The 15,116-nt window shown below is 39.1% G+C and overlaps 1 protein-coding gene across 1 annotated transcript in view; it reads right to left on the bottom strand.

Moving 5' to 3' along the window:
- ITGA8 (integrin subunit alpha 8) overlaps positions 1-15,116 on the bottom strand; it is a 118,448-nt gene that overhangs the window by 68,162 nt on the left and 35,170 nt on the right. Inside the window, exons 14-15 of the mRNA XM_080386361.1 lie at positions 4,995-5,040; positions 2,940-3,047 (exon numbers count right to left, since the gene is read on the bottom strand). Of these exons, the coding sequence (XP_080242487.1) occupies positions 2,940-3,047; positions 4,995-5,040 (154 nt within the window). The remainder of the gene's footprint in view (positions 1-2,939; positions 3,048-4,994; positions 5,041-15,116) is intronic.

The raw sequence follows: 15,116 nt of genomic DNA, 5'->3' as shown, positions 1-15,116 counted from the left end.
TGAAGACGCCTACAAGGCACATCTCAGATTAGACATCCAAACCTGAAAAGCACTAACAAATAAAAAAAATATTCTGCAAATTGAATTTTTATCATGATTGGATACTTTTGCACTACTTCTGGTAACCCATGTAACTTCTCTGACCTCTTGCTACTCTGCCAAATGGAAATAACAGTATTTGTGCACTACCTTAAGTTAGGGATAGGAGGAGGTGTTGTTTTTTTTTGGCAGATACCATTTAAGCACAAAGTAGCAACAAAGTTGCTAGTGGATAATCAGCTCTCAACATATTAAAAATACCAATGCAGAGATAAAATAGACCTCTTGATGGATGGACTCCAGTCTTGGACATCATATATCATATGATGAGGAAACAGCTTTTGAAAAATGTGAATGTTTGGTTTATTTACCCCTTTTTACAGAAATTAACCTGCATCTTTCTCACTTTCAAGGAAAAAAAAAAGGGGGTTACCTTTTGTTCAATAGCTTCAAAGTTGCAGAATTTGTTAAAAATTTGTTAGTTTTGGGAACTCATAAATAGCCATGTTTTAAACATAGAAGAGAAAGAATCATGTTTGTAGAAGTTCAGGACAATTCTCTTAGGACTGTGTGCAAAATTACTTTTTGTGTGCATGTTTCCTCTTGTGCTTCAGCTTTCCAATTTATATCAGAGCAAAAATAATATTTTCCTAATACTTGAAAATCTACAATAATCCACATTATTCATGCACGCCCGCAAACCTTCTGACACTTTTCTGGTAGGAGGTTTCCTTACATTCTAATTTTGCAGTGTCAGTCAGTAGACGTTTTATACAAGTTGCACAGCTGGCTAAGAGATACAGAAGTCTATCCCATGGGACTGCGGAATTCTTTACCTTTTGGAGTTTCCCTACTAATTGTTTTCATATGCACAATACAAGCTTACATCAACTAAAGAGAAAAATTATGGCATGGAAAACAGCAGGTGCTCTTCAGTCATTTTATAATATGAACTAAATCTTTAGGGAAGAGTATTTGAAAATAAAGCAGACAAATTAAATTATAGTCCTATTAAAACTCTTGTAGATATAAACCAAACATGTAACATAAAAATGAAAAGTAATGAAAAAACTACATGCTAAAGGAGCATACTTTGGGGGTTTTCCCCTTTTTTAAACAATATCTCACAGCAGGAATAATTTTTTAACAGAGAAGTTTTTATTTATTTCTCTTGTGAAAAAACCTTTTTCTTTTTCTTTTTACCAACAGTACCCTGTTGGCAAATGTTATGGTTTTAAAATCTTTACCATAACAGCATAAAGTATTCTTCAAAAGTCTTAAACAGTTCTGAAGAAACATAATTTGGATCAATGAACATGCTTGAACCCAATGTCGGCATTTTAAACTCTCCATTACTTTAACTATTAAAAGGTGCTTGAAATAAAAAGTCAGGATGGATCTTGATCTGGATCCTATTCCAGAAAATCCAAAGCTTTTTAAAATTCTGGGACTGCATAATTCTACTGAGTGCCTTCTGCATTGCTCTGTAGATGGGTGATTTTCGACACAGGATGTAGAAATGAGGAACATTATGACAAATACGACAAGTTCCATAAGGTATAAAAGAATAGAGCAAAAGCGAAAATCTCTTGACAGCCCCATCCCATATGCAGTGAAAGCCCACATATTTAGTGGTTTAAATGTATCAGACTTGAGTTCCTTTATGACTCTTAAATGAACTGCTTCTGATCATGATTATTTTTTATGGTTCATATTTACCAGTTTGTTCTAAAAACTGTTTTGCTGACTCTAAAACTTGAGATAATTTTTAGATTTATGTTTTAGTGTGGGGAATCCCTCTGATCACCTCTGGTTTAAAAGCGGTGCAAAATTTGTGCAGTCACCTTATCTTCTGGAATCCTCCTTTCCACCTTGATATTCTTTCCATCCAGCACACACACTGGCAGGCTTTCTGCTTCTAATGTGTTTAAATAAACGATATGACTAGTTTTTAGGTCTTAGAAATCTGTTCCTCACAGTCTCTCTGGCAGGACTTACTGGTACTTTATATTTGAGTTGCAGGCATTTATGCTCTGTTTTGTTTTTAGTTTCCTTATTTGTTATGATTTCCACTTTTAAACAGTATCTTATGTATTTGTAATAGCCTCTTTTATCAACTGTTCCTGGGGGCCTTTCTAAGTGACTTTTTTTTCTAGTGCAGTAAACGTGCCTTTTTAGTAGTATTATGTGCTATTAGAGACCCTCCAACTGTCCTGCAAGCATTTTATATTTGCATCTGATCTGAAATGGTTTTAACTAGCTTCAAGTTTTTGAATGTACCTTTTATTTTCGAAGTTAAATGCTACTGTGGTGGAGGGTTTATCTTTTAAAGATATATGCAACATTGTCCTGTACGATGCACTAAAAAAAGCTTTCCTCTGACCAATGACAGCCAGAAACAACATGCTCTCAGAATGGCTAGCCAGGTATCTTTTCTCTTTCACAAAGGACCAAGATCTCTCTCTAACAGAAAACGGTGAGCACACCAGCTCTTTACAGCACTTTCACTGTTACATTTTCTCAACGAAGACGTGTGTTTAGATGGATGAATATTTCCGTATTTTGTCTGTCTTAGCTGTTTCATGTTTCATTCACTCAAACATTGCCTATGAATTTGCAGCTTGATCCTAGGAGAGACTGAGCATCCTCCTATGCAGAAAGAGACTCAGCATAACAAAGGACTTTAAGCTATTCCATTTTGAGAATCTGTGAAGTTCTAGAAGATATCAGAAAGAGCTCTGTTCTATATGGTTTGTTGTTGTTGTTGTTGTGCTCATAGCATGTTTTAACATTGTTTTTGAACTTTGAACATGTTCAACAAAAAACAGCAAGTAAAGTTAGGAATAGGAAGTTATTTGGGAAAGAAGATAAGCATTGTTTTTGTATAATCATAAACTTACCAGGCCACCAAAAGTTGAGAGCCAGGGAGCTGACAAGTTTTGTTGTCTGGATTCACAATCATGGGGTTCAGAATGAGCTGGGCATTCACTGTCACAACAGGTCTGGCTCTGAGGGGCAGAAATAAGGTTCACAGCATTCAGAAGGAGCACATTAGCACCCAAGTTGCAGCAGAGAAAACACTTAACTGAGATGGCCACAAAGAAGCCATCAATGTAGAGTTACTTGGGAGAAAACACTTTTATAAAGTTGCTCCTACCCAAAAGAGCTTTTCTGATTACGTCAGAAACTGTGGTACCCCCTATTATGACATTTTGAAAGTTCTTCACAAAAAATCACAGGTTAACAGCATGACTATATCATGTATCCTATAGTCAGCCATCTGTTCTGGGACTAAGGCACATCAGACAATCTCATCACACTGGGTTTTCACAAAGGTATAGTCTGCCTTTTGGGACTTACGTCAGTCCTTTGGCCATTATTTTGTACTGTTAGATTTGTTTTATACTGTCTCCATTAACAGTGACATATTCAGACTTGCTATCTCTGTTAAGATTCTCAAAAAGAATAAACATAATTTGGTTAAAATAGCAGTTGATCTAGAATATCTTTAACCAATAATAAAGTACACTCTGTCTGACATGTCTTGAGACAATTAACTTTGGAAACCAGAAGTAATCATCACAAAATTCTGCTGAGTATGTGAATATATAGCTGTGGTGATGGGAACCATCCCTTTGAATAACAATCTGTTATTAAGTAATGAGATAATCTATAACTGAGAGCAATTTAGAAGACAGATGAAAACAAGAAAGGGTCTAAATTCTGATTTTTTAGAGACAGCAGTACTATTTTACAGTAAGTTACATATTTCTGTCAAAACCAGCTTATTACCAAATTACTTTCCTCATATTTCAATCCATAGCTGAGCTTTTATGATTACTTCCCTATATTACTTTGACAAGAAATTAAAAAAAAAAATTACTTTGGTTTTGTGCAACAGGGAAAACCTTTTTTTTTAGCAAATCTCATTTAATAAAATTCCATTTCTCCAATATGGCAAGTTGCATACTTGATACACTCTGGCCAGGAAATGGGCTCCTGCTATTCACTTTCTTAAATTAAATAGGGCACATTTTTTAATTGCTATCCAAAATACACACTGGATCTAATTCTCCAATATTTCACATCCTATGCCGTCATTTATGCCACTGCAAACTGATGTACTGCAAAGTATTTGCATGATTCTATCATAGGGCAGTAGGAAAATCAGGTCTACTCACTGAACCTACAGTGTTAGCTAAAATGAGCTAACATTCCTGTTTTACAAAATTCTTGGGCTTTGACAAACATTCAGTTGGGAAGCAGAACATGCCTTCTCAGTCAGGTAGTGCTGGGAATACATACAACAAGAAGACAGAGAAGAATCCAGAAATATGATGACATTGTTGCAGCAACAGATGGTGAATATTTAAATGCAAGAACTGTGGGCACGGCTGGACTAAGAAAGCATCAGCAGATTTTTGTTTATGTATGTGGTAGTTTTAAATTATACCTCTAATCAAAAAGTGCATTTAGTGAAAATCCGTAGTAAGCAACAACTCTGTGATTTGTAAAACAGGATCTCATACATTTTTTTTCTAAACTGAGGCTAAAGCAGCAGTCTTTATTTTCATTGCGTAGTTCATGTCTTAACATACACAACGTCCACAAGAATCAGACTCGCTTGAAAATTTTTTACTAGCACCATTTCCCCAGGAAAGAAATTAATTATCGATTTTATGCTTTTTAATTTTCTTATATAAAATAAACTAAGGAGTCAAATATTCCAGAAGTTTTTTGAGGTAAGACTAAGCATGGAAATTTTCTTTGAAAATGATGAGTTTTGAGCATGGGAAAAATGCATTTGTTTCTCACAAAATGCTTGATCTATCATCTGTAATCATTCCTGTGTTTTACACACTGCGCCAGGGAAACACAGGAATGTGAAATTTGTTTATTTGCATATCTCCCACTAAAGCTGGAAAATAAAAACATCCATTGTATTTGCCACGTACCTGTAAACAACTGCTTTTCCAGCTCCAAATGCACCTACAATTAAATCTGCAAAAACAAAACAGCTTCAGAAGAAGTATACAGAAGCCTCTCATACATTTTTTTCCAGCCTAAATTAGATTACTTATATTAAAAATGCAGTAACATAAAACAGATGTGATAACTCCTTTGTAAATATTTTTTTCAAACATCTACCTGAAAGAAAATATTTCACACTGTCAGAGATGGCCTCGTAAATGTCTTGGTTGTATGCAGTAAGTGCCAAACTATTCTACACAAGGTCACCCATGCCACAATCTCGCTTCTCTGCCACTTGTATTAAAAGGGAAAAAGGATGCCATTAGCCCCTATATATTTTATTCAAAAACATTAATTGTCCATTACACAAAGCAATTCAAACCACTTTTTTGTCACTCTCATACATGTCACGTAGAAAATTTATGGTCTTCCTTCCTGACAATTGTTCCCATCCTGCTTTGTGTTTTAAAGAATTGTTCTTTAACTTAAGCATTACACATCTGTATACATAAATACAATGCACAGGTCAGAGGATGGCTGATTTTCATAGTTCCTAATGTTTTCAGCATTGTAGCAGCATGTGCTAACGCTTACAATAGTTACCTGTCTAAAGCCATCTTTTACCCCATCAGTCACCATTTTGAACAGACGGAGTCATTGCTGACGAGCGTTACACCGTGCCTTGGGCACATCTCTGTTACTGAACACCTGCCTGGGTTGGGAATCCGCAAGCCCAGATATTTCCTTTTTTTGCCTAAATTCCTCACACAGGGCTCTCTGGAAACATCCAGACTGGCTTGCTGGACTACCCAGGCCTGCTGCAGAATGGCTCGAGCCAAGCAGTGAGGAAAAACAATCCACTTCCCTGCTGCCTTTACCTGGAACACAGTTCAAGAAAAGAAGCGAGCTTTTTTCATTTTCAACCCCCCTAATATCCGTCTGGGCACCCCTTTCACTCCACTGTTGCTATCATAAGATTTATGCCCAATTCAGTAGACAAGAGTCTTACAACAGACCTTGCAGTGGTACAGACTGGCAACCTAAATTGATCTAGATGAGTTAATTAAACTAGTACTCAGTGTTGTAAACAACCCCTTACTTGCTGCTTCCATAGTTTGAGCACTGGCTTGCTTTAAGAAGCCCTGAAGTCATTAAGTGGGGTGCAAATACAAAGCTTTGATGCTAATGAGCTGGGTGGGCTTGGGCCAGGTCTGGCAGCGTGCTTTCCAGTGCTCGCTCTGCCTTTCAGATGGCAACAATTTCACAAGTTTAAACAAGTACTCCACATAGGCAACGGCCTGCCCTACAATGAATTCCAGTGAATAATGTCCTAATACGAGCAGGCATGGACAGTTTATGGGTCTAATCCTCTTGTACAACATTTACATTCTTTTACTTCCATTGGCCTTAGAGAGATATGCTTCAGGGTCAGGAACACTTTAAATAGCAGAAGAAAATTAGTGTTGTTTCTATCTCCTTTTCGGGACATTTATGAGTCCTTTTCATTAGCAACTTTTATAGATAATTTGCACACAGTACCAAAACCTAAAGATGTTTCTCTCATAAATAAAAACTGACTGAAACGCAGCCATCACCATAAAGGCTACACAACACAGATGGCAGAACTTCTCCTGGCAGCTCTCTGATAGCAACACCCATGGTAACCCCCCAAAAAGATGAAATATTCTGTTGATTTGGGGTGGGGGTGGGGTGGGTTGTGTGGTCTTTTTGTATTGTTTTTTGATTTTTTTTGTTAAGGAAAAAGACACACGTTATGGACAGAAAGTGAGAGACAAGAAGGAAGGGCTTTCCATTCTGTTGTTCCCAGCTGGACGCTCTTTATGAATTCTGCAACAGACTTAACTTAGGATATGTACTGTTTCATACTAGACTTGATTACTCAAAAGGCTTCATTACAGGCCTATGTTATGGTAGAGACAAAACAGGTAGCTATCCAAGACTTATCCAGATCTTAGTCTTGTGATGATTTAATAATCTGATCTTTCATTAAAAAAACAAAGCACTCCAACCCTTCATGGCCACAAGGCTTGAATGCACAACTTCAGTAACTTAACAAAACTGTCAGATACAGTTTGCCTCATTAGTATGAGCAAACTCTTAATTTCGGTATCTACAGCTGTGTGGACTTAGGTCCCCACTATCTCACCATGCCCACTTTAATAATAAAGGAGATTTTGTACATCTGCTTAATAGTTAAATCCTGGTTTCTCTGGGACAGAGCCAAACTTATTTGAAGACAGAGGAGCAGTAATGAGCCCCAGCCACTGAAAATATAGTTTTCCATGGGCAGTCTTCTGCATTGCCACCTCAGTCAGGTTTGGAGACAAAGCAAAAAAGATGAGGACATTCAATCATGGCACCATCACAAAGGCCTTATTTAAGCATATTCCAAGGGCAGCCAGGACTGTGCTCATGTGCTCTCGCTTGGAAGCTCTGACCTTCCCCCTGACATTTCCTTTATTCTCTGGTCCAAGTCATACTTATTCTTAACCCAAAGAGCTTGAATGAGTGAAAGTACTCAGTAGGAAAAGTGGACTTCAGAATGAATATGCAAACAATAAAACATACTTATACCTGGTAGTGTCATCTATGATCTAACATAAGGGCTAAGTCATTATATACTCAAGTAGAGTATTCACTGGAAGATCCATTAGGGATTTTTCTTCGTTCTACTTGGTCTGTTACAGAGCAGTAGTTTTATTCTTCTTTCTTCCATTGCCTTGTGGGGTGTAACTCCCACACTCATCATTGGAAAAAAACCATTTTTGACATTGATATGAATCCATGAGATTTGAATACACACCAAATCAGAGCACTTCTATAAGCAGTTTTGAATTTGTTGTGTATTCTGCAGAAGAAAAGTTATGAATCATTTCTATGAAAAAATGCATGAGATTCCTAAATTATCTGAAGTTTGGCAACTCTCCTCTCCTAAAAATAGAAAGAAGTTGTCTTTGTTCATTGCTTGTTAATGCTACGCACGCAATGTCACTATTGCAAAGGTCACCAGCTGAAAAATAAGGGTTTAACACATAATTTGGCATTACATAGCAAAAACCCCCAGCTTAACTATTTATAAACCTTCCAATTAGAGCCTCAAGAAAAGTGTACAGTGTACAAAACCCTTTGTTCCTCTGCATTTGTGAGTTTGTTTTTTTTTTTCCAAGCCCAGATTAAAATGTGTATAAAGAGAGAAAGGAAGAGAGAATCACAAAGTCTCCTTCACTCCTTTTCTCATATTCCGTGTTTTCAAGAGGATGAGGGACCTCATAGATTTAAGTACATGACCTCTTTGCCTGTGTTGTCACATTGAGAAGATCCTTTATCAGTTGCTGCCCTTCAGAGAAGTAGACACCTGTAAGGAGGGGCTGGTGGCAGCAGTCATGTGCTTCTGCCTCACTGCTGTTGAACAAATGAGCTGTGGGATCACAACCACACTGCAAAAACTAAGAGAACAAGCACAGAGTGACTCCAAAGGAATTTTCAACTTTTCAACAGAGCTTGAGGGTTGTATGCAGTAACATCCCAACTGGTGGAGTTCACAGAGCTTAATTCTGAAACAAGTGTCTTTGGCATGTATTTAACTGAAGTCAAGGGGCACTCTGCAAAGTTAAACAATCCTAATGCTTATTCCATTTTCCGAGATAAATTATGATGAAAAGTTAAGGAAAGAGTATTCACAGATGGCACTGAAAGGCATGCTGGATTTTGTAAGTTGGTCTGTTCACCTGCGCCTTCTGCCATGTGGCTGTGCCAGACCTGAAACACCATGAAATAAAGTGCAGAAACTTGCCACGATGCTGACTAAGCTTTCACAAACTGGAGGAAGTAGGAAGATCAACAAAGTCCTACTTCCAGTCTCAACAAGATATATTCATTTATTAAGTTGAGCAAATTCTTTGATCCCCTGTGAGAGATGCAGTCCCAGGGACTCCGAGCAAGGAGGAACATGTGGCGTGCTCAGCACTCCACACCTGGTTTGAGTCTGCCCAGCAATCCCAAGAGAAGTTGCCAGGGCACGGTATCTCACTTCATGTTGGACAGTGGCCCAAACCGGCAGCAAATGAAGGACTACATAAGTGGCACACACTTCACTTGTGAAAAACCCCAAAATGAAACAAACAGTAGATAGCCGAGTCACCTGTCCACTACAACTCCACAAGGATACAGGCAGGGAAGTGTTAACTTTATGGACACAGAATGATTTGCTGACATCTTTAAGCATCACTTTGTGTAGGTTAATTGCATAGTATAAATAGGGACTAGAAAACAAATAGAATCCTATCTGAGTGCCTAAAAGAGAGCAGAAAAAAAAAAAAGCATAACTGGAAAGCTTGTTAAAAAAACCCAAACCTGTGAGCCTTTTTGGTTTTTATTTCCCTCAATGGATCAGGGGATGAGCCCATGATCAGATTTCTATTTGTTTTCTGGGATTTCAGAGAGCATTACACTCCAAAATCTCAGTAGGAAAGGTCCAGAATAAGATCTCCTTTGAACAGCCAATACTTCAGGCTTGACCATAGTAAAGGACACAGGATTGTCCAGTTCTGCAAACTTTACTCAAGAAATTTATTTAAATACTACAAACAACCACCACCTAAAACAGAGTCATTTTCTTTCAGTCCTACAATTCTCAACTGCCTTGATCCTTCCCTGTTTTTCAGCCATTCTGGTAGCAGGTCTGTTAAGGATAACACCTAAGGCTCATTCATACCAATGCTCCTCTTTTGTCTGAATGACTCACTTTCATAATACAATGTTATTACTCATCATATTACAAACAAATCCAAAAGAGAGCAGTTAATGTTCTATCACTTCAGTAAATCCCTGCTTACTGCGCTTAATTGCTATATGCTTATATTCCATTGGGCACAATACTGTGATTTCATTAAATATCTCAACGAATTTTTAAAAAGCATACCTGTAAATCACACAGACAGTATTTTACCATAAAATGAACATATTTGTAGAAGATTCTTGGCTTGTCACTACATTTTTGATTGATTATTCACATGAAAACATAATCAGCTGGTAGAAACACTACAGCTTTTCTGCATTTGCTGGCAGAACCCACACCCTTGTTCTGGCTCCCATGTACAGCTGTCCTCTTACCAGAGCAGATGCAGCTTCTCATTGATTTAATTTGTTTGTCTTCCACAAATCTCCTGGACTAACTTCATAATTTAATCATCACTAGATTATGATTTGTGATCTTGTTGGCACAATGCCTATTGTTCTTAAAAAAAAATAAATCATGAACATAGAAGAACCCTTGCCTCTCAGAAACTTAAGGATTTTCTTCCTGCTGTTTGAGTTAATGTATTTAGCAGATGGAGCTGTTAAATACTGCTATTTTAATAAGATTAGATTACTAACATTCTGAGGAAGTTTTGTCTGATTACCACACTTCTTTCCTTCTTAAAATGTTTCTAGAGTCATTTGTTTATATTAATTACATGCTATTCTTAAGATAATAACGGAGTCCAAAATAACAAGGCGTGAAGATGACTTTGTACATTTCCCTGTGCTGACAAAGGCTTGGGTAAAAACAATAACAAAAAGAACAAGCCAACAACTGTGTTTGTATAAAAGCAGAATACCTTGAAGATGAAGTTTCAGTGGCACTGACTCCACAGTGACTCTCTAAGTTAATAAGGAAGACGTATACAAGCATTTAAACAGGCAGGGAGCAGAAACAATAGCACATAATTTATTTTAGCAATTAACTAATCACAGTCTTTGAATAGTGAACTCAGCCAGAGCACTGCTCTGGATCCACCCACACTGTTAAAAGAAACTGGTTAAATTACCCTGGTTCACAAACATTTGAAGAAACCAGTGTGCTGGAGGATATGCCACAAGAAGAAAGCAAGCTTAACAAATTGAGTAAGTTATTCATCATAAACTATTTGCTTAGCTATAATCAGCCATCGAGTGACTGAACATATGCTGAAATGTGAGGGTGGAAACTTTACAGCCTTCACATGCCTGAGCCCTGCAGAGATAGATGAACCAGCTGGAAGTGCCGCACCATCACCTAGATAACTACACTCCAAGTGCTCAGTGAGGACCAGCTTTGAACGGATGCCCAGAAGCCAAAAGAAACAAACTTCTTTCCCATTAAACAGATTTATGAATTTCTTTTGTTCCTATGAAAACTGAGTTATGTTAATAGAAAAAGAGAAATAAAATTATAAATAAAATAAACTACATGTCAAAATACATGCCTAAGCTGAGGCTTCGTTCCCTGTTCCAGGCCTTGATGACACAATAAATCTCAGGATGGAGCAAAAGGGCCCTAAAAGCTCCAGATTTATTGGGGAGTGCAGTGGAAGCTGTGTTGAAAGTTATCATTTTGTTGCTCAGATGTTCCAGTGTAGAAGACAGCCAGGGGGGTTGTGCTGAGGCAAGGATTTCAGAAATTCTTCATGCAAACCTTGAAGACCTGCTATTACAGAGTCCCTTGGCCATATAAACTGTTACAGGCCTTGACAGTACAGCCTCAGATACAGCACAACGCTGCTCTGCCATGTCTTACCCTCAGCATTGAAAAGTGCAGCACAGAATCTCGCACATAATTCCTTCCAACTACCACTGCATTTACACTGAACCTGACGAAAAATGCCCGTCTTTTCCACTTCTGTTTACTGCTCCCTTACTCCATTTCTCTAAATCCCCTTTATTCTTTTTACATGACTATCAATCCAGAATAATGGCATTGTCAGCATTTACTACAGCAGCCTAAGTGAGATCGGATCCCCTCCTTTGAATATGACCTTAGAACATGAGTTGTCAGAAAACTGTGAATGGATCGTCTGCTGAAAGATGTTACAATTATGTCAGTGTTCGTAAATTAGTGCCAGAAGATGTGCCTGTGTGCTTTACCTGCACTGCCTGTGGTGGCATCATCAGAATGGCCCTAAAGCTGTTGGCTCATGCCAATTACCAGTCTCCAAAAGAGAGCATTCAGCAACCCTGTTTTGGCAAGAACATGAGACAAGGACTTCCCAGTGACAGTTCAGAACCAAAGACAGCATATTTAATTTACTAGTGTAGGTGTAGCTTACTAGGATTAATTGGTCTTTTCCTTCAAATACTGGGTACATATTGTGTACTGGAGAGATACTAAGTATCTCAGGTAAGTCTGGTACAAAGCTTCTAAGTGTTATGCTTGGAAGACTCGGAAAGCTGCAGGCTGGTTGTTCCCCTGAATAGTTAGACCAAAAAGCACAGAGCTGGCTTGGTACATTCAACCTACCTGACTGATGTGCTTAATCTGCTTCCTGTTACTGCTTCCCTCTCACTAGCCTTATCCAACTATAAAGTTTGGTCAGGTTCTGCCTAACTTTTACATGACTACAGAGAAAGGAGCATACATCCATTCATTACCACCCTCACCACTGTTTGGCATTGCAGTTCTTCTAGATGAGTAACAGTGCTCTGCTCGGGGCTGAAGGTGATGAACACCACAACAGAGGGCAGCTGTGTGTCTTTAGAGCAACACAGCTGTTAGGATCATCAGCACAGTTTTCTGCCTTTGGTGCTTCCCCGGGTTGAATGTTTCCTACTACCTCCAAGCCTGCAAAGCAGAGACTACCATATCACCCCTGTCTGTAGATAAAGGAACAGTTTCGGGCTCATAATATCTGGAGTGCCTGCAAGTATGACACAACTTACAGAAGTCCTTCACTGGAGAGCTGTGGAGATTGGTTGTTTTAGGTTTACATAACTAGGACTTCACTGTTGAAAGGATAGAAAAATCCCTGTATTTTTACAATGCTGAGAGTACAGGTCTGTTACTGTTATTGTGGTAACATCTATGCCAGGGCAACTGAAGCCAGATGGTCATTACAGTGACAGCACTGCTAACGAGAAGGAAAAGCAGCCCTGTCTGCTTGCTGACCCTAAAAGAGAAAGTTTCATTTTTAGGTATGATGTTGAGTAGGTAGCCATTCAGCTGTCTGTATCCTGTGCTTTGCGCAGTGAGCGGCTGCACAAGTGAAATTAAAATAAAATCAGGGCACAAGCTTGAGCGCTGCATTGTCCATATTTTTACATTGTAGCACAGACTCTGGTCTGATTTCAGTGTGTACAAATTAGTACTCCCCCAGACTTGGCCAGGAATGGTCTGGGGAATAGCCTAGGCCAAGGACCTTTCCCAAAATGCAATTTGGATGTGACCAACCTGTTTCAGTGGACAGGAGGGTTTCATCTGATGATGGTGAGCTGTGCAATGCCAGGTAGCCTCAAGGCCAGACCATAGTTCCTGGCTCACTTTATTCACAAAAATAATCACTGATACCAACGAACAATACTTGGGATTATTGTTCTGTCATGTATTAATTCCAATTTTCTTCTCATTAGGGAAGATACAGCTTTTTTTTTTTTTATGTTGGGTAAGTTCAAAACCCAGGTCAATGGTGAAAATCTTTACCAGAAGCAATGCTTTAGTTAGACAGAAGTCACACTTTACACATGCTCTTTACATAAAAATGTATGAAGAGGAGGCAGCAGTGATGGCAAGACTGAACCATCCCCTGGTACAGCGGGACTTGTGTGCCATTTGTCTCTGCACAAGGAATAATTAAGTAAATTAGGGTTCCTTCCATGGGCTAGCTAAAACATACAGCTGAGGGAGAGAATACGGCAGAGGTCTGTAAAACAAGAGTGGACTAAAGAATTGTTTACTGACTCTTCAGTACAAGAACAAGGGCACATTCAAAGAAACTGGTCCAGTGGAATGTTCAAGACCTGAATGGGATGCAGTGAAAAGGATTACTTCTTCGCAAAACATGTAGTTAGGCTGTGGGGCCTCTTGACACAGGTTGCTGTGGGTGCCAAAAGTTCAAGAGTTCTACAACTGATTGGTCAAATTAATGGAAGAAAAGTCTGTTGAGGGCTTCAGTATCTGAAGATGCCACCTCTGAGTCAGGGACACCCTGCTCCCCCAGTTGGTTAGAGCCGGGTGAATATTCTGGGGAATATCACATCAACTGTACAATTCCATGGATATTTGTTGTTGGCTACTGCTGGAGAAATGCTATGGTGCCAGACAGATCTTTCATCTGTATCAGTATGGCTGTGTTAGGTTCTTTCCTGCCTGCTCTGATACTCCCACCATTAAACCTGTCTGTGATCAGTTTTCTCCCATATTTATTTTACTACTGGGGCTCTGGGGGACAAGAAAGTCTTCCTTGGCCTTTCCTAAATAAGACCAGAAATCAGGAGACGGTCTCCCTCCCTTTGCTGGCTGGGAGCTGCAGGAAGAGGAAGAAAGAGAAACCACTCCTCCATCCACAGGAAAGCTGGGGGATTTGAAGAGCACCGAGTATTAGGCAGCCTTTGTTTGCTTCCCATTTTCTTCTCTGTTCCTAAGCTTATACTGGCATTTGGAAAGAGAGAAAGATATCACTTTTTGGACCAAATGGCTGCTCTTCTCCAGAAGGCTGATAGGTAGATCTCAGCCTGAATGGAATGTTCAGCCAAGAGAGGATTTAACCTTTGTCCAATAGCAGAAAAATCTGACTGTGATTCACCCTCCATTGTTAGGAACTGTATTCCCGAACTTGCAGCTCAGTCTCTAAGAGCACTGGTTCCTGGGCTCAATACAGCAAGCCCAGAATGAAGCTCAGTGGTCTGTGATAAGAAGCCACACAAACAGGTGGTATCTTCCGGCTTCCAGGTCTGCGACCTGCTCTAAGAACATTAATACATGGCCTGATTTAAAGAAGGTGGCATGAAACAATAAAAGCTCAGAAAATGCTACAAAGTGCGTCAAAAAGAAAATGGCAGGGTAACTCCCATCTCCCAGCCTCTCGTTTCCCAGCAGGATATGCCTGCCTCATGAACGATGCTAGGTACCAGAGCTTGAGTAAATCATACATAAAAGCACAGCTATAGTTACATAAGTCCTCACAAACTGGTGTAAGTCCTGAACTTCTTGAAAGTATGATCTCTTTTTGAGCTCATTTGTCTTCACACACGCTTGAACTCTAGCCATGGAAGAGCTACTTGCTTGGAGAATCTCACCTTAGATTGTGGCAATACATGTTTATACCTGCAGCCAGATATTACAGCTGGCTGTC

The sequence above is a fragment of the Falco punctatus genome (genome assembly GCF_963210335.1).
Source record: "Falco punctatus genome assembly, chromosome: 4".
NCBI lineage: Eukaryota > Metazoa > Chordata > Aves > Falconiformes > Falconidae > Falco > Falco punctatus.
The sequence above is the reverse complement of the archived record's forward strand: the minus strand, read 5'-3'. Positions and strand labels throughout refer to the sequence as shown.